Genomic DNA, 21,259 nt, shown 5'->3' with positions numbered 1-21,259 from the left:
ATAATAATAATAATAATAATAATCTGCTGCAGTAAACTAAACAACTCTGTATCAGAAGAGGACAATAGGAACTGCAGTCTTAAGACTCATTCCTAAGTGCAGGAAATATGGTCCTAGGTTATCAGTTAATACTGAATGGGGGCATATGGATACTGAAACCAAGCAACCCCTTTCCGACTGTATGTACAGAAATACCATCTCTACACAGACCTTCTGTTTATTAAGCCAGTGTGAATGTGCTTCTATATATACCGGTTACATGAAGACATCGCTTTGTCTTTTTTCTATGATATACAGCACTTCAGCTGAATTCCCATATAAAAAAAAAACTAAAAAAAAACTGCAGTTTAAACTTGAGCAAATTACAAAAGACCTATATAAAACTTTACCATGGTACATTTGCAAGGTCATTTTGCTTCACTTTTCTATGCTTTTATCATGATGCACCACAGTAAACTTTAGAAAGGGAATGTAGACATGAGCTGTAATATACAGATTTTATCAGGATCACTGCAATATCGATATTTCAGTTACAGTGGCACTTTAATTATCTTGAATTGCATTGTCTATGACCATTGGTCACTGTAAAATACGACCATTGCTTTTTATCTAGGAGGCACATAATTAAATGAGCAGGGAGCCTGGAAGCCATCATATCACAGCAGATGCTGTGTGGGAGCTACCACTACTGCTGTCCACAATATACTAAAAGCACACTCTAAAGTTTACTGCAAGGTTTCCCATGCTTTTGCAATAATTACACTATGAAAATGTGTCTTTCCATACTTTCCCATGCTTTCCTTTTACAAAGTAATGCAGTGGAAATACAGCTCTAATCTGTACAGCAGTAGTACCACATGGCCGTAGTATTCATGCAGTACTATTGCATTGTACAGCACCCAAAATGCTGCACTGTATTTATTACAGTAATACTGCAGTTTATTGCAGTAAGGGTTACAATGGGACAGGATCAAAAGGACTGTGTGGCTAAATTATTGTTTGTTACAAGTAACTCTCACAAAAAAGGGTACAAATTGTAATTGTGAAGATCTTGATAAAGCTGGTCAAATATGTGAGAAAAACAGAAAAAAAAAATTCAAATAACCCCCATAACCCAACAATTACTGTCCCCGTGTCATTATTCTTTTAAACAATTAGCTCTGCCATAGTTTTGCCCGTTTCATTAATTTAGCAATCGTTCGCAAACGGGAAAAAAAAGAAAGCACTCCCAGCCCCAGCTTCACATGATTATGACATCTAACAACTGAAAACAGTAATTTGCTAATTATTACAGCCGCCTTCGCTGCCTTTGTCACTACCTCAGCCCTGACACGAGTTACAAAACTCTGACAATAAGATTACAGACTTAACGTGCAAACAAGTCTGCAGAACAAAGGCGGGATTGTAATTGTATCAGGTCAAGGCTGCATTTAACGTGACACAAAGCAAAGAGCAGCAATGAGGAATTTCAATATTATATCAGAAAGGCTTTGGCAGCTACAGGCCTACTGATAATACCTCCACCCCCTTCTGTGCTGCTCTGCAGGGAGAGGGCCCTCCGTTCTGGGATTAAGTGTAGCTTTTAGCAGGCTTACACCACTGGGAAGGGCCTGTCTACTCTTGAGCTTAATAGCTTACATTCCTGGGGTGCCATGCAGGAGAGCATCAGGACTGAGGAGCTACACTACCTTGAGTTTGTACGGGACGGTAACTGCTTGAGTGTCACTATCATCTCCCCTATGGGGCTATTGAGCAGGGAAGCTAACCTTTTAAACCCTCCCTTGCTGAATGCTCTTCAATATCAATTTAGTAGCATTGCAGAAGTTCTCTACTTGGGGATTATGGTAACTATGTTACAATACAACAGTATGACAGACTTGTAGAATGGAACTACAGTGGGTACCATACTGGACATATCAATGCTATTACAATAGTATGAATCTATATTGCAGGAGGTCCCCGGTTCAAATCCCATCTCAGCCACTGACTCATTGTGTGAACCTGAGCAAGTCACTTAACCTCCTTGTGCTCCGTCTTTCGGGTGAGGCGTAATTGTAAGTGACTCTGCAGCTGATGCACAGCTCACACACCCTAGTCTCTGTAAGTCGCCTTGGATAAAGGCGTCTGCTAAATAAACAAATAATAATAATAATATTTGCTCCACTGTGCAATATTTGTTCCAAATCAATTTTGTTGCAGGCAAAGCTACGGTCTGCTTGAACTAGGGTTTGTTCAGAGGAATGTCCTGGTATTATATTGGTATACAAATAATATTTCACTAACTGTTCCAAACTGCAAGGGTCTATATATAGGGCATTACTGCTACAGCCATCCATCTCCACCGTTCTGTACTTTGAGTTTCTATGGTGCTTATACTGTACTAATACGAGTGCCTGTCTCCGCTCTGCTGGAATATAGATAAGATTGTATTGCTGGGAGTGTTTGATTCCTCTCCAGTAGTAAAGCTATTGCACTGAATATACAGTTAATAGGTCATACTGCTGAACATTCAGAAGCTCTCCTACCTATATAGCTTATGAGGATTTGTGTTACAGTTCTAATGTATAGTATACCCAAATAAGAAATACAATACAATGCTGTATTAAATGGTTCTGCTAAAAATATTAGTACAAAACATACTTTAATACAATAAATATACAAATATACAATACTAAGTATAATAGTCCCGCCCAAAATACCAGAACATATTCATATACTAATGTCTTATAATATTGTAAAGACTATAAATGAACTATCTAGCTATCAATCAATCAAATATTTTATGTACATAGCTATACATGGATACAGGTGAACATTATAAATATACATACAGTACATGTTAAAATACAATCCAATTACCTCTTAAAAATCCCCCCTCTCTCTCTTTCTCTCTTTATGCCATTTTAAATTCAGTACGATACATTCAGTACACTTTATATTCAGAGCACATATGGATTTTTCTGTTGATGCTTCAAATAATATAACAAGAGAATGCTTTGCAACATCAAGGCAGGCACGCTGCATGAAAATGAATTAGCTCGATTCCCTTCTAAAAATAGCAGCTGTGTAATCCAGGGCTCCCTCAGCAATCAGCCTGGCTGCTGCATTCAGAAAAGCTGCTTACTGGCCGCTGGAAGAAGAGACAACCCCGGCGTGACGACACCGCCGCAATGACAGCGATTGGGGGCCGAGGGCAGCGGAGTCCATTTGTGTGGACAGAATGTGGTCCAGACGAGATGCCTGGGTTCATCTTACCGGGATGGAAGATAGAGGAGGTGTATGTGGGAGTAAAACAGGGCTGGATAAATTGGAAGGAGAGGGAGATAACTCCGATCCACAGGCAATGATGTGGAAGATAATTATTCTAATCACTGGGATTTCATTTCTTGAGGGGGTGGGGGTGATGCTTCTACCCACTCTTACAGCTCAGGAGGGGCCAAGGGACAAAGAGGAAGTCAAGGAAATCAAGACATGCTCCCCACCACCGACAGAGGGGGGGTCTCACAGTATGAAACCATGTGTGTGTTCTTTTTATTTGTAATGATCCAAACAGAAAGAGATCTAAATTTTACAGCACTGCATTAATCCTGCTGTTTTTTTTCCCCCTGGAGTCATTTATTGATCTGCTATTTAACATTACTGAATACACTATAAATGCAGAGTAAACCTAGATCCCTTTAGATCCACTAGTGTTCAGATTGATAAAATAGATCTAATATTGATCCAATTCTATTGTGTTGTCCTGACCAGTTCTGCAACTTCTGAGGTGGCACAGGGGACATTCACCCCATGTACAAAGTTATAAAATATTGATACGAGTAAGTAACAGGAATCTATATTTGCCAGTTAACTGGAGACTGCTAATCAAACTGTGTCCTGCAGAAAAACAAGGGGTTGAAAATAAAATTGTTTTGCAGGGGGGCAAATGCTTGCAAATATTTTTCTGGGTGAGGAGTGTAGTATGCTTTTAGCAGACTGCGGGATACCTTTATGTTGCCCCCTTGGGCGTGCTAAAATGCCACAGTAATCTACAGTATCTTTTTAAATTCTGTACAGTTTTGTAGGACGCAAAATATTGCGCCCAGCCTAACGTATTTCTACTTATCATGGCTGTGGTGGTGCAAGGTAAGTTTCCATAGATTTCGGCAAGGTGTTTTTTAACCTCTCCTCTTTTAGCTAACAGTCTCTTCAGGTCAGCTTGCCATACACTTGGGCTCTGTGCAATTGCGACGTCCATGGAGTGATGCTGAAACTGAAGTCTTCTTCCTGGGTGCTCAAACGGCCAAGTGATGCGAGTGGGATCCTGTCTTGATCTCCCAGGATGTGAACTGAAAGGGTGGCACGATGGTGCACAGAACTTTATTTGCATTTCAGTAAGTATAAAATCTGTTCTGTCGCCACCTGCCTGCTGAATAAAACACAGGGGAGAGGGGTTTCACACTCATCTGCTCAGGAATCACAAACAAACTGACCAAACACAGGCTTTATAAAATCAAATGCCCTTGTTCTGTGCTCCAGAAGGGCGCCCGTTCAGCTCACGATCTGGAAGTTGGACAGTGCTTGGCTGGTTCAGCACCCTGGAGTGTGCCAGGAAGAATGCTGCTTGCAGTCTCAGCAACACTTACTGGAAGTCTGAATTGTTCAAAGCTCAAGTACAAGGCAAGGTGGCCTGGAACAGACAGACTACAAGCTGAAAGAGGAGCGGTTTAATACAGGGCCCTCAACACAGTAACTAGACGTTGCACCCCAACACGCTGCAAAGAGCTCCTGTAAAACACACAGCTCGGTCTATCCATTTTGTGAGACCTAATAAAAAGAAAGCTGGAAGAACTACAGTACTCTCTGATCAATATGCATGTATCTGTGTGTCTGTGTGTGGTGGTTTGAGGTGGTCGGGGGGGGGGGGGGGGGCAGGGGGAGGGGGGAGGGGTTACCTGGAGGGCGAGGGGTTTCCAGCGTACATTCTTGAGCAGGGCGGGGGCTGAGGTCAGCGTGTTCTGGGGCCGCTTCTTTAGTGTGAGGATGACGCCATTGGGGTCTTCTCGCAGTGCATTCACCAGGTTCTTCAGCTGCCAGCCCACCTGGGGAGCAAAGACACAGGCCACAAAACACAGACTAGAATCACGCAGACTGGCTACTGACATCCACCGACCATCCCCCCTCCAACTGCCGGGCTCCGAACAGAACAAAAACAACACAAGGGACTGATGCAGTTCGGCTACTGACCACAATGACAAACTAGAAACACAAGAACCACAGACTAGAATGACATAGACATACAATACTGACCCCCACCCCTATACACAGCATAGCTGTGAAGACAAGTTCATACGGCACAGCTGCTAAAACTACACACTACCTTCAATTCCTCTCCTAGGATTAATGATTTTAAAAATTAAAAGATTTAGTGCATTTCAAATGTATGTTTTTTACACGTATTAGGTCTTTCACGTATTAGGTCTTTTTTATGCAATTAGGATCCCAGGACATTTTTTTTACATTAAAAAATATTACATAACACTAGCTACAACACAGGCAGCTGGCCTGATTAAAAAAAAAATCCAAGAAGATTATCAATTAAACTACAAACAAATATTTAATAAGGATTCACTTCCGTACAAAAAGCGGGTATTCCAGGTTTCCCAGGTTGCTTAGAACACAACAGTGTGATCTGGCAACAAATTCAATCAGCTAAAAGGAAGGAGCTCCATGTGACATTCCTGGATTTGGCTAATGCATATGGTTCAGTGCCACATGAACTTCTTTGGGTAGCATTTGATTTTTTCAGTGTACCAATGACAATAACACATTTAGTGAAAGCCTACTTTGGAGATTTGCAATTTAGTTTTTCAACTTCAGAATTCAGCACTACATGGCAATGCCTAGAAGTTGGAATAAGGGCAGGATGCACTATTTCTCCTTTGGCTTTTACCATGGCAATGGAAGTAATTATTAGGACATCAAAATGGGTAGTGGGAAAAGAGTGCTTGGCTTCTGGAATGCGACTACCACCAATTCGAGCATACATGGATAACATGACAAGCATGACTACAACAGTAGGCTGCACTAATCGGTTATTGGGCAAATCAACCAATAACACTGAATGGGCATGAATGCAATTCAAGCCCACTAAATCAAGGAGCATCTCTATAATTAAAGGCAAAGTAGTAGATAAAAGGTTCTACATTAATGGTGAGGCAACACCAAATGTCTGAGAAGCCAGTGAAAAGTCTTGGGAGATCGTACGACAGGGATCTTGTATTGTAACGCTTGAAATGTTTTTGCTTACGATTGTAAGTCGCCCTGGATAAGGGCGTCTGCTAAGAAATAAATAATAATAATAATAATCTAAAGGACACAGTTCGTGTGGGAGAAGTTAGACAACAAGCAGTGAAAGGGTTGAAGAGCACAGACAGCAGCGCTTTACAGGGCAAACTAAAACTCTGGTGCTTTCAGTTTGGTCTACTGCCAAGGCTGCTGTGGCCACTGACTGTGTACAAGGTTTCTTTGACAACAGTAGAGAATCTGGAAGCTTTAATCAGTTCATAAGTCAGGAAATGGTTGGGAGTTCCACTCAGCCTCAGCAGAGTGAGACTTTATGGTAAAGGAATACTGCAGCTACCAGTCTCGGCTCTGGAAATGACATTAGTAGAGTCATGCGACAAATGCGTAAGGGAGGCAGCAACTGTGTTGATAAACTGGAAGAAAATGGGCGGCAAAGAAAGCTGTGGAAGATACAAAGGCTGCACTTCAAATCGGTGATATCATGAGGCAAGTACAGCATGGAAAAGGGGATCTTGGTCTCAGTTTAGCTCCTCCTACATGGCACAAGGCAGCCCCAGCTCAAAGGAGGAAACATTGGAAGACAAGCATAACATGACCAATAAGTTGCCACCAGTTCCATCAAAACATTACACACAAAAGACAACATTCCTCCGCCCAGGAGAGCAACCGCCAAGAAAAGGTGTTAAAACCAAGCCTCGCCCAGGACAACTGGAAGCTGCTAGAGACTGGAAAATGCTGGCAGATGTTGGTCAACGGCTTATTTTTCCACCTGAGATTGCCACCACTAACCTTCGACCAGATATTGTCTTGTGGTCTGGATCAGCACGCCTTATTCACCTGGTAGAGTTAACAGTGCCATGGGAGGATGCTGTAGATGAGGCGTATGAGAGGAAGAAACTGTGGTATGCTCAACTAGCCGCTGAAGCGGAACAGCGAGGATAGAGAGTCTGGGTTTACCCAGTGGAGGTGGGTTGTCGAAGATTTGTGGCACACTCTAAAACCCGGTTTCTCAGAGATGTCGGATTCAGTGGCCAAGAGTTGCGTCGCACAGTGAAGAACTTATCTGAAGCAGCAGAGAGGAGCAACAACTGGCTGTGGTTGAGAAGGAAAGATTCTGGTTGGGGATCTCAGCACAATAGAAAGAAAGCAATGCTGATTTACGGGTAAGTAAGCTGGGTTGAGTTGAGTGGGGGATGGAGTGGAGTGATGCTGGGACACCAGAATCACCGTCGAGCCCTCTTGAGGTGTTGTGGGCTAGTCGACGAAACACCGAGGATGGAAGGTGCCCACTTGAAGACCCCAGAGATGTATCCTACTTAGCTCAATCCAGACAGTTGTCATGCTGATGCGCTGGGGAGACAGCACTGTGGTTGATCCCTGGAGCCAGCATCGCAGCCGTTGTATGTGCTGATGCACTGGGGAGGCAAAATAAGCTGATCCCTGGAGGCAGCATTACACTTCAGCCTTACACTTCAACACCGGGCAGAAGGATATCTACAACATCAGATGGAAGGAAACTGTAAAGCTACATCTTACTTGGTGCTTATCTTGGCGAGAGCCGAGTTCAAATCAGCATGAAGCTTTAACATCTACTCTCATGTAATGGAAATCACATTCTGTGAATCTCCACAAAGCTCCTGGTAAAGGGAGAGTGAGAAGGAGAAAAGCAGAGAGGGAGAAAAAGGTGGAGTGTCGTGACCAAAACACAGTGGAACAGCTCTTTCTGAAGTGAAGAAAATCCCCAAAGGTCCCCATTATTTCTAAGAGTAAATGAATTATGCAGGAGTCTACAGTTCCTTTTTTTCCAATTGTATAATGTATGTATGAATGCTGTTTTATTTGCGGAATAATTAAAACCAGCCTAATTATTTTCTTCTGCACACTGCAGGGATTTACAGAAACAAAAAAGCTTCATCAACCTCCTGCTTTTTTCACTCTCGTTTCCCAATTATTAAGTGCAAAATGACTTTTACAACTTTGATATCCTTTGCCACAGACACACAGTAATGTAGTACGGAGAACAGTCTTCTCCCAGAACATTCCCAATTTGTCTAATATAATCCTGCTGTAAATGGTAAGATTAATCCCATAGGATGTGTCTCATGAGATCCGACTTACTCAGATTTTGTGTGTTGATAGAGCATTGTCAGGAGACACAACATTCAAGATTAATCCCATAGGATGTGTCTCATGAGATCCGACTTACTCAGATTTTGTGTGTTGATAGAGCATTGTCAGGAGACACAACATTCAAGTTTCATTAATAATCCAAAATTCAAATAAACACACTAATCAGCTGACTGCTTCATGATTAATTGGATCAAAGATATGCACTTTCATTTAAAAGTAAGGGCATTCTTCAATTAATGACAATACAAATCTGTCCAGTATAAAAAAATGCTAAGTTTTATAGTTTCTTTGAGCATAAGAGTCTAAAACAGCAATATCGAAAGGACTGGTACTCTATATTGTGTAGTGTAACTATGTCAGTTTTAGGGAAAACATTTTAAAAAGTTTGGTAACTACTGGTGTAAAAGAGTTTCACAAACCTCAAAGTAAGCCCTATACATCAAACATATCATATAATTATACACCATTATAATAACTCATAAACGATAGCTGATAATAAAATATGGGGGAATTCCCTTATACTATATTTATGTTGGACAATAAGTGGGAAAATGGTTGGAATAAGCATTTTCATATAGTCTATGTACTTATCTAATAATCTAGATGTAAGATACATTATACTGTATGGTAATTTAAAAAAATGTTTATTGTATTATAAAGTCCTCTATACAAACAAATAAAAACATTTTTTTTAAATGTGTCAAAAAATAAATAGACATATATTCACTAAGTGTGTTCAAAAAATGTTAAACTATTTACAAAGCTAATTTTGCACTTACAAAAATTTTAGAAAGCCTGTCTCTCTCTATAGTTTTAAACTTTATAAATGCTTTGTAATATAGCCTGCTGTGTAAAAATAAAACAGTACACAGATGAATAGATTTATGTTATGTATGGTAGATTTGCCAGGACCACACTGCATATTGCTAAATCAACAGAAAGTGCCTACCTTGTTTTATTAAATAGCTTCCCAATCCCTCATGTAACAGGTACTCTGTATGCAACAGACGCTGTAAAGAAGCATCAAACAGCATTTGTCTGCTCCACAAATGAATGAACCGTGGAAGGTTTCCAGGTTCTTTACTGCCAGTGAAGCGGAACTGGTTACTAAATTCACATGATGTAAGGGAATAGGAGGTGATGAGAAACAAATACCAAAAAAAAAAAAAAAACACCTGACTTAATCAGTTTGTGAGATACAGAGGACAGACAAACGGGCGTACGGAACACTTCCTTTTAGGATACTGAACCTTGCTAAGTGCTCAGAAGTTCACAGGTAAAAAAGTGTTACTATAACAGCCACCTCTGACTATAGGATATTACAGGAAGGAGATCGCATTTTAGGAAAATGTAATCCAACCCTCGAATATGGGGACGACTGAGAGCTTGTCACCACGCTGTGGGATTAAGGAAGGTGGCGTCCAAAGTCATCCACCCCTTTTCAGATAACCATGCGGCGAGCTGCTAATTATCCACTCCACATACTGGCAGGTGGGGAAACTCATTATTCAAAACCAAAAGCTGCAATTACCCCGACAGTTCATTTGAATTCAGCAGCACCGAGGAGAACTGTACGGTTGCTGCCGGACCCAGGCAGCTGAAATAAGTGTTTCAAAATGTTATTATTCCAACTAATGTTCTTCCTTATAAGTGATAATCACCAGGGGCAGAGCTGCTGCTGTGCTGGACCTCTGAGTATGAGCTGGAGGCAAACGTGAACAACTGTGTCACTCTAGAACTTTAAGGTCAGCTGTGAATTCTGGGCCAAGCAGACTTAAAGAGTAAGTAGCGGGGTTCTGAAAAATATGCTACAACTGTTTAAATAATGTACCTGTATTTTTTCTTTTCATTGTTAACATCCTGACAACTTTTTGCACTTCTAAATTTAAAGTCTTTTTCAAAGCTCTTCAAAATGTCCGCTCTAGTGCACTGATAGTGTCAGGATTGTTGCCCACACTGTGAAACAGGTAACACAGCAATAATGATCCATGATGTGGTACGGAAAAGAAAAGTCAGAGCACTTGTTATGTGTTTTTCCTGCAGTGATTTAAAGGACAGCTCTTAAACCCCAGTGCACTAGAGGGGCCACTTAGAAAAGCGCTTTGACACAGATTTTAAAGCTATAAGTGTAAAAGGTTGTCATGATGTTAACAATGAAAATAAAAAAGACAGGTACGTTATTTAAACAGTTGTAGCAACACGTGGGGACATATAACGTTATACTTTTTGGAACCTGCTACTTACTCTCCCTATATCTCAACTCAACTATCCTCCCAGATAATATTGTCTGATAGCTGTTTCCTTTTTTTTAACAATAGATAGTTGCTGCATTTTCTCTTATCTCACATAGAAATCAATATTAAAAGCCACGATTTGCTCTTCATCTCATTGATTAAACTGGATAGATTATTATTTTGCTTGGATGACAAATTACAGTTTTTTTTTTCAAACAACTTGATGAGCTACTTAAAATTTCAGTCTACCCACATGCGACAAAAAAACTGAGGCAACTTCATAGCTTGCGGCAAACATCATGCTACATCAAAGTCAATCCTATCCTATCATTACTGGTTCCTCTTCCAAGAAGTGGAAGGGTGTAGAATAGAAGAGTGCGTCTCTAAAACCCTGCCCTGTTTCCAGGGTTTAAGTACAGATTAAAGGTGCCAAGTACAGTATTCAATCTAAGGTAACGTGGAGCAGAATTTGAAGCAGGCATCAGAAAAAAAGAATAGTCTGATTCCTAATTTGTTAACTGATTCTGTTGTTATTGGAATGGAATGAACCCTAAACTAGTGTCGTAATCCAGGCTCATTTGCACCAGCGGTTTTTACCCTCTTCTCACTTCTAGGTGTCAGAATCCATCTCACACCACTGCCTGTTACACTTATAAAAACCAGATTTCGCTACCTGCCGTGAAAGCCAGCCACACACTGCAGTTTCTCTTTATATGTCTCAAAGGAGAAATAACTTGAAACCGTCAATATTAAAAATGTAATTTATCTTAAAACAAGATCAATTATTAAACCCTAATTCAACACTAAGCCCCCCCCCACCCCCTCCTTTTCCATAATCCCTAAAACCACTCATCTGAATCCATTTCTATAAAATAGACATACATAATAAAGTACCTCCCTCATCAGCATAGGAGAGCATGCTTTTTGTTGGAACGCTGCTGCCAGTACCACTTCTCTGCTCCCCTGAACACTTACTAACACAGATCATTGAATGGGGGATTTATCCTCTCTTTATATTTGGAGATGATGGCTTTCCCTTGCTAAGAGAAACCAAACATCTCTCAAACACAAAGCCAAAATCCAGCATATAAATAAAGAAATAAACACGAAAATAAGAGCCTGTTTATCTGCAGTAAAGACTGTTGTTAGATCACACAGCTATATCCCTCAGTGATTTTTTTTTTTGTTCACGGTCAGCGATCGCTGGGGTGAAATTGAGGGTTTCAGACTATGAGTACTGAGGAATATGAATCCATCACTTGGCAGGTAGAAATGTATTCTGATGGCAATCATCACAAACAACAACAGCAGATGGGTTTTCAGAAATGCTCAATAGTGCGTGTGCGGAACGAGAATGAAAACTGGTTTGGGTTTGTGCACAGCTAAGGTAGAGCGTCTTTATTGTGATCACTATGATCAGAGCGATTGCTAATTGGTGGATGTGATAGCATGGGGAATATGTGTCAGAAGGCACTGTCATTTCTACAGGCACATGTCCCCTATAAGGAAAACATTTTCTGACAGGCTTCATCTCAGCTAAAACTGCTTACTTATTGGAAAGGACTCCATACTGTGAATGCTTCGAGACTCGTTGAATACTTTCTCAGACATCTGAAATGAAGACGAGGCAGAGTGGTATGAGTTGATGGTCTGCGTGAGCTATTAGCATGTACAGAAAGTACTGTAAATGCTGCTTCTGTTTGGGAGGAGTGAAGTTCAACTCCAGACTGACCCATCTTAATTAATTTATTAGGACTAAAAAGTTATACAAAATATTTTGATATTAGGACATGGAAATTACAACACAAATGCATCTAACTTTATTAATTGGTGCTCATTTGCAAATGTCAAGATGTTGTACTACAGCATGGTGACACTCTTCAGACGTCTTGCCCCAGCTGAATGCACCATTCCCATCACACCTCCTCCTAACCACCCCCACCACTCCAAAACAGGCTGCCTGCATGGGCACATCTGGCCATATTGACCGCATCCCAATTTGTGGAAGAAGAAGCTCTATAGTCACATGGAGCCTTTACTGGAAATGATAACGAATATAAAATATTTTATTGATTTGAATCAGCCTGTGTTATCTGATGCAGTGATGGTCCATTAGCCGAAGCAATATGGGGCACTTTTTTCATTTCACAAGCTTAAGTGAACCACGGGTAACATACACCTTCCTTCTCAATGTATTTCCCATCAGCGTAATTTAAGAGGTTGATGCCCTAGCAGAATTCATAATCTCCAAAAAGCATCTAAGGATCAGAGGTACACTTCTCTTAAGTAACACATCAATGAGCTTGGCTCTCATCATATGGGGGGGGGGGGGTTAGGATTCCTTAAAATGGAATAGAAGAGGTAAAGAATCATTTATTTATTATAATTGTTTTGCTAAGAAACACCTCAGTGATGTGAATACATCTCCTTTCTGCTAGTGTCTTGGGAGACATTACTGTAACTGCAGGCTCCATGCAAATGATGTAGAGACTCGTACAAAGAGGCAGTTTAAATTGCAATATGTTTAAAACAAACATATGCAAACACATGCTGTAATGATAATACTTAATAACAAACCCCATAAGGGAGCTAATGTGCTTTTCTAAATCCACCAACAGCTCATAAGTCATCAAAAATTTACTGACCTAATATTTGCAGTGTTATGTGATGGAAACTCTGAGCAAAATGTAACCCTTTACTTGGAGCTGTGATCTAATAGAGTGGTCGGGGGACTGTTTTGGTTAGTGGATAATAAAGACCAAATGCTTCAGTGGCTTCATATTAGGTACACAGCTGTATTCTATGATTCTATCAGTCAAGTACCAGTGTGGTTGTTGCTTGCTTTCTTTGCAAGTAAAACAATTCCACCCTTCAAATCACAGAATAGTTTAATAAATGACCCATTACAAATAGCCTAAGTGACTTTCAGAACCTTATACATTACCACCTGAATCTTACAGTATCTAAATATGACAAATGTAATCTTATTATGTTCAACAAACAACCTCTGTGTGTTATCAAAGCTGACGTTTCACTAAGACATACAAAGATTTACATCTAAATCATCTCGGACCTTAATTCCAAGATTCACCCGCACATATCTGCCTTCCAATCATAACAACAGAACATCATTGATTAATGCTCATTCGCTGCTGTGCAGGCATCATTTCTCAGAGCTCTATGAACATCCAAGATAGTGGACAACACAGTAATGTCTTTTCACAATCACAGTTACTGCAGCCACACTGGAAGTAGTGCCTTCTGGGAAGTGTAGTCCATTAGGGAGAAACCTGCAATAAATCACTCTCCCATATCCAATAACTGGGACTTCACGCATATGAAAAAATAAATAAAAATAGCAAACGACAATGATGTTACCTCACAACTAGACCGCATCATTTATATCAGCCCTCCCAAAGGACTGTTTATGGAGTGGCAGTCTGTCACTGGTAATGCAGTTTAAACAGATTGGCTTTGGCAGTGCAATATAAATGAGATCTGGCTCAGGAATATTTGTATATTTCAAAGCTATGCTATTCTTTTTATCCATTTTACACCTATAACAGAATATTCTGAACTTAAACAAACAGCAGTACAGCCAAAACACACAGATCCCAAACAGTAGCACTGGGGGTTTCAGGATTTTACAGTAAAAGAAAAAAAAAAACTCTTGCCATCTTAGGGAGCTGCTCAGAATCAAAACTGATGGGAAAAAATGAGCAACATAGGTTTTGATTTCAAATTGATTATTTCATACCAACATTTTATTTTTTTATGTAGTTTTTTTTTGTGATTTGGTGATGCAGGTGCATTCAGGACACATTTCTGGATCTGTTGGGATTGGTCAACTCTTGTGCATCCAAGTTCGCATCACCCTAACTAATATTAAAGCCATTTCAGTCACACTTCCCCCTCGTAGAGAAATAAGGCAGTTTTGTAGTAGTAGTTTCCAGATGTAATCAGGTCACAGACAGTATTCCCTAACACAGTGTGAGTCTGGGTGACTGCGGGCGCGCAGCAGCTTTGAGGATATTTGGGCAGCACGATCCCACAGCCTCTTTGACTAGAAAAGGCTGAAATTACCCAGCAGCACCACTCACCACAGTTTGGTGGTTGACTTGGATGACCTCATCCCCAGCGTGGATCTTTTTGCACAGGTCTGCGGGAGACTGAGAAAAGAGAAACACCATCTTAGCACTATACAGCCAGCGGCAAATCATGTACAGTCTCAGCAGTTTAAAGACAGCCCAATGCAAGGACCTGACATATACTCTATAGCAGGGCTACTCAACCCTGGTCCTTGAGGGTCGCTGTCCTGCCTGGTTTTTGTTCCAACTGTACACTAAATTGATTAATTGAACCAATTAAGTTTCTAATACACACTTAATTGGTCCAATTAAGTAATTTAGGGTACAGTTGGAACAAAAACCAGGAGGAACAGCGGCCCTCCAGGACCAGGGTTGAGTAGCCCTGCTCTATATAGTGTTGCCAAAATTGTGTTAAAAAATAAGGGACGGTCTCCTGGCATGATTTCCTAGTTGATTACTGGTATGCTTACATGCACTATGGGCTACTCTGTATTCACCTTCTGAATGCAGTCATTTCACTATGTAACAACTAACAAAATGAGTTGCCTTTGCCGTAGTTTACATTTGCAGTACTTTAATAATTCAGGTTTTCCATCCATAACCATAAAACACTCAACAGGGCTACATTTAGAGATACAGACAAAGCAACACATTCAAGGACAAACGTTTCGACTAAAAGTCTTTTTCAGTGGCTTCTATATTACTTTTGATTCCTGTACTTACAGTGATATAAGTATATGATTCAAAACTCATTTCCACATTCAAGAAGTCTGTCACTGAACTCAGTATGTTTCTTTCAGTATTCCTAATAGTTAAGGACATGGTTTGAAAAAAGGCCCAAATTATATATACGATTCATGTTGTATACTGCCTATTTATATGAAAGGTGAGCCTTTCCCTTGAAGCCCAGCCCAGCGAGGTGGGCTGTGCGCTGATCTTGGGCAGGGTGTCTGTCAGACAGACAAGGACGGCAAGCGCCAGGCAGCAGCACATCTTTCGGCATTGTGTTTCACAAGACCCCCAGACATCAGGCAGAGCACGCTCCGACTGAGGGTGTCAGATGAGCCGCCGCTCTGACATCCTTGCAAGTTTTAATTAGCCTGCCCCTAGGACAGTGTGCTTTGTTATTTTAAGACTTTGTGATCATTCGGCTTGAAGGGTGAAAGGCAGAGTGTGTCTCAATGGAAATGTGTATCTGGCTACCGGATCTCACATTTTCTACTTGCTTCTCGATATTCTTGTTCTCTAAAATATTATAACAGTCGTGGTCAGTTATCGGTAGAGTATTGAATATTGTACTGTACATACCACTTTAAGTCTGTGATGCAACTGTTAATAAAGAGGAACCCCAGTTCCCTATGGATTACAACTTGACTGTGCTCTTGACTAAGGGTTATCGCCAAGGTAATGGTTTTCCATTGCTTCTGAAATAACTCCTCAAGGCTGATTGTGGGGAAGTAAGACGGGGAAGTATTTCAGTGTTGCACAGACACTTCATCTAGGGGCTTCCGTGTACAGCTCAACAACAGAGAATCATACAGTACACATGCAATAGGAATCAAACTAAGTATAATGAAACACGCAGAAGACATGTGTTGTACAGTATCGACCAACCTGAACTGGACTTCACATTTTAGTGTCTCTGAGGAATTTCATCAGAGAGTGAATGGGTGGTTTTGGTTCAAAAGAATTGGTAGATTGGTAGACTATGTTGGAAGAACGTCTAGCCCTCGCTCCAACATGTGGCCAAGGCCTCTTTGTAGCAAGATTCCCTTACACAGGCATTTCATTTGCTTTTCCTCTTGGCTAAAGTATTGTTTGATTTAAACAAATAAACAGCAACAAAGAAACAAACCTCCTACCTCCCTTAGCACAGAAAGCGCTGTAATTAAAAGAAAAACACAGGCTGCTGTCATTTGCAAACAGTCAGCAATTTCCCTGGCACATCCCCGGCCCCTAATAACGACTGAGCCACCAATTAAAGAGCCCAAATTAAAGACTAATTTGATGCTTCTGTGAAACAAATGAGATCGGGCTGTGGATTTCCTGTTTGCATGGTCAAGCCAGCTGAATACGAGAAGCATAAAGAGGATAAACAAATTGCAACAGTGAACTGATTGCAGGCCTTGTGTCAGCCTAATAACACTGGATAATGAAGAGAGTGAAGCAGGCTACCCGGCGAAGCAGCTGTGATGTGAAGGCTGAAGAGGGCTCATCTATTATTATTATTATTATTATTATTATTGTTATTATTATTATTATTGACTGATCCCATGTTGAACAACCTTGGCCTGGGTTAAGTCAATCTGAATGTAAAACTGAAAGTTCAGGGGAAGGGGGATAGAAGGGGAGAAAGTGGTGGAGTAAACATGTGGGAGAAAGAGAGAAGAGCTAGATGAATTTGGGCAGTAATTCTGGAGAGCTGAGTAACTTCCGAGACTGAGTTGTTTTTCGCTCAACTCCACTCATAAATGATGCTTTTGAAGATGACAGAAGTCACTGGCTCATTCGTCAGCTGCTGTGTGCATTAAGAAATCCTGAATGACAATGTGCCCTGAGTGTTCTGGAATGAAGGGTATCACTTAAGACTGGGCCCTGCAGTCTGCTCTGACTCAGGGTGTCAGGTGCAGAGCTCCACATAAACAAAGGCACCCCATCTTAGCTCCCGGACAGCTGAAGGGGTCAGTCTCCCAGGTAACAGTGGGGTTGCATAGCAACAGAAGGCCCCTGCTTTCAGCTAATCAGTGTAAACAGCGAGGCAGCACAGGCAGCTACAGCTATGATCCTTGAACTATGATGGGGCTTTATTGCAATAGGGAGTGGGGGGGGCATAAGGGTTATCCATTGCACATCATGTCATTTTATACAGGGCACCCACACTGTGTTACCAATTATACATGTCATTATGGGTTGGAGAGGGGAGGGGGGCACTAAATGCATTTTATAAAATATTTCACAACAGTTTCACAAAATGGTACCCCAATTGCAATTTTCCAAATAAGCAACTGCATGTATTGTTTATATTTAGCTAAAGGTGGAGTGAATGTTTCTTCATGCACAGCTTCACATTACACACCTGTCATACCTCTGAAGCTGTCAGTACCCTTCCATTTCCCCTTCACAATGACACTGCAATGCCATTGAAGATCATTTTTGTAAGGACTATGTTGTGGCTCTTTACCTGGGGCCAGTTTGTCTGTGCACACATACAAAAGGATTATAGTTAAGGGACAACGTTTGGTCGCAGTAACTTACATTTTCGGTGGTTCCAGTGATTACATGTAGCCCATCGTATGTTGACTTGATGTACATCCCCTACAAGCCAGGGGAGAGAGAGAAGAGAGAAACACTGAAATGCATGACAAAGCAGCCTGAATGAATTGTAATTCAAATATTTAAGAGCATATCCACTTTATAATTAGGGCTTGAACTTTTCAAATTTTTATTTTCCTAGCTCCCTTTAAATGTTATTTAGTAGTTGTTAAGCTGTATCGGCATCCTAATAAAAAGAAAACTACTAATTAAAGATTTAAGATTTTTTTTTTCTTTGTTACAAATCAAGGAGATTTTAAATGATGGACTTTCCATCAGTGTACACTCCATACTGGGTATTTTATGCTGAAAAGAAAATCTGTCAGGACAACTCTGTTAAACGAGTGAAAATAACAAAAGCACAAACAATAAACTAGGAGACTGCAAGAATGAAATGCAATTAGGATCAGCGATGAGCAATTAACGTAATCTGTTTGAAATAAAAAAAACAGAATCAGGCTCAGTCAAGATATGAAATTAAAAGCAAGTGACATTGTTTTGCAATTAACAGCTTTTTCTGGGTTTAATTAGGAGACAGAATTGGCTCAAAATAGGTTTAAAGGGAAGTCATGTGATCAAAAATAAAATTCGAAATCTGCAAGCAGGTCTATTTATTGGGATATGCCATTTACACAATGTAATATTACATTTCTTTCCTGTTTAACATCCTATTAAGTGTGTTCTGTATGATTCTTGATGTTTCTGGTTTAATCGCTATTTACATGCTTTCTAACTGTTCCAGAAAAAATGTTTCTGACAATTCCTCAAGGCTGATTGTGGGGAGGTGGGGAAGCATATTACTGTTGCACTGTGCACTGAAGCCCATAGGTAAAATATTGTGCACTAAATCCTGTGCAACATTGAAATGATTCCCAATTACCCACCTTGAGGAGGCTTTCAGAAGCAAATGTTGCTGCAATACTTAATAAGCATAGTGTAAGCAGACACAACGGCAAAGAATGACAGAGAACAGGGAGTCGTAAACAGGCACTGTAAGAAACGAAATATTAGGACAATGTAGATCAGGAGACTTGTCTTGAAGCAGAGCGAGCCTGTACATTCAGCACTACTGTATGTCCAGTTGAAGAGTTTACACAGCAAGCTCCCAGCAGCGATGCAGCAAACCCGCTAGTTAAGAGCAGGTTGTGTAAAAGCTTGTATCTTCTGACAGTTTCACCAGAGCTTTCTGACATTGCATTGGATCCTTGAAAGGATCGACAACATTGGATTTCTCCCCCTGAGCCTGAATCCATGCCAGGATTTTTTTATAATAGCGAAAATGAAAACAACACGTCTGTATTTTTATATATTACTGGAAAGCAATGTGGTCTACTAAGTATATCGTAAGGGACTCAAAGGTTGGTGATCCCATCTTTCAAATCTTAACCACTGGGACGGATTACAAAGAGACTTGCACATGCAAGTTCAAGGGAGTTTTCTTAGCAGTGTTTTCCCCAGGATTGAAGGAGGGCAGCATAGTGTTTCAGAGGGAGGGTAGTGTCTGCAGGATGGGCAACACACTGGGGTCAGAGGGAGGCACTTTTCATTTTAATTACACATTTTCTGCTACCCTAGGGCTTTATAGAGCACGATATAAGATCAATTATACCACTCAAAATAACAAAACAACTGTATGAACAGAGATTTTTCTTCATTTCTTCAACCACTGAAGCAGATCATTTCCCTGCAGGTCAAGTGTGATATTATTCAGTTGAAATGTTTGGTTTTAGAACAGCGACAGATTCTAATTACACATCTCATGACTACTAAAGGGTCTGAGTGCAGGAAGAAAGGACAGGAGGAAGCCTTTCTATTTCAATCTAGAGGGAAGTGATATATAATAACAGGGTTATTTAAAGCACGTGTCTCGGTAGAACATCACGCCTTATTGCACAACATTGTACCGTGTGCAGATATTCATTCATTTAACTGGAACCAACCACGTACACAAAAAATGTAAGCATTTGCTATATTAAAAGCAGATTCACAGCCATAGCCCTGCACAACCTTGGGAATGTCACTTGATCTTTGCTCGTATCTAGCTGCTCTTCTAGGCAGAACTTCCACAACGGCGAGGAAACAAAATGCTGCATCTCAGCTGGGAAATCATTTTGAAAATAGAAACACACAAACGAAACCTCGGAGCGTCCTTTAGCAAAGATGAATAAAGAGAGCTGTCTGGAAACCAAGGGTAAAGATGATAAACTGCTCTTCCACACGCAGGGTAGCGGGGCCCTAATCCACCGGAAGATCATAATTTCTCAGAGATTTTAACCTTCTAGATAGGAAAGACCTGTCACAGTCCTGGCTGGGTGTATGTGTGTAGATGCCCTTGTCGTAGGTAAACAGGGTGGCTGCCTGTATTTCATCTGCGCCTCACTGGCGGAATAGTGATTCATTCTAACTGCTCTAACAGTCCCCTTGCCCAGTCCCCTGGCTAATCAATCCCAGACAAGCTCCCATGCAAGAAGGCACGTCACCAGCTTCTACCAAGGTGATCCCGCTCCACCACTCTGACAGTGGCCTGTCCTGCATGTCTCCCAGAACACCATAAATCTGAATCCGACAGCCACCTTAAATCTTCCACACGTTCTTGTTTCTAAAACACACTGCCTGGCCAGTCTTTCATAGTAAGACCATTCCGTCTCTACTCTCTAACCATTAAGACCATGTAACACTAGCCAGCTTTCAGGCAACTTGTTGGAAGGGGCATTTTTAAGCAATTTTCACTAAGTAGCTCATATCAAGATTGTTCAGGTATTGCTGCTTCAGCTATTAACATGGTGAAAATTGCTTTGAAATTTTGCTGACATCAAGTTGCCAGAAAAAAAGTTTCCTTAAGGTTTCGCTTGTATTTTAAATCAATTTTTTTAACTGATCTTTTTACTGTACATTCCAAAGTTGTGGATCTTATTTGGAAAACTCCAATAGGAAGAAGGTATTTAGAGCCAGGTGGACCGTACTTACCAGGCCATCGCTGGGCATGATGTTGGTGAGATGGACGACCTCTAGGTGAGCAGACTGAGAGACGAGTGAATCAGAGGAGAGGGAGATGATGTGGTCACAGATTCCAGACAGGGTTTTACACTGCGAGGATGAGAAGAGGGGCTGGGTTAGAGGCACAGAAAGGAAAGGAAGACATTGGGGTTTAGACACAAGAGACCTGCTTGAATACACTCTCAGATCATTTCCTTGTTAAAAGGATATTAT

At 40.8% G+C, this 21,259-nt stretch overlaps 1 protein-coding gene across 2 annotated transcripts in view; it reads right to left on the bottom strand.

The window, feature by feature from the left end:
- The window catches only part of LOC117430683 (connector enhancer of kinase suppressor of ras 2-like), a 108,522-nt gene that overhangs the window by 39,929 nt on the left and 47,334 nt on the right, over window positions 1-21,259 (bottom strand). The window contains exons 6-9 of one of the 2 annotated variants that reach the window (XM_034903090.2): window positions 21,017-21,136; window positions 17,993-18,052; window positions 14,750-14,818; window positions 4,935-5,081 (exon numbers count right to left, since the gene is read on the bottom strand). In XM_034903090.2, the coding sequence (XP_034758981.2) occupies window positions 4,935-5,081; window positions 14,750-14,818; window positions 17,993-18,052; window positions 21,017-21,136 (396 nt within the window). The remainder of the gene's footprint in view (window positions 1-4,934; window positions 5,082-14,749; window positions 14,819-17,992; window positions 18,053-21,016; window positions 21,137-21,259) is intronic. The other variant, XM_034903091.2, reaches the window with a different exon arrangement.

Source organism: Acipenser ruthenus, chromosome 26 (assembly GCF_902713425.1).
Source record: "Acipenser ruthenus chromosome 26, fAciRut3.2 maternal haplotype, whole genome shotgun sequence".
Classification (NCBI taxonomy): domain Eukaryota; kingdom Metazoa; phylum Chordata; class Actinopteri; order Acipenseriformes; family Acipenseridae; genus Acipenser; species Acipenser ruthenus.
The sequence above is the reverse complement of the archived record's forward strand: the minus strand, read 5'-3'. Positions and strand labels throughout refer to the sequence as shown.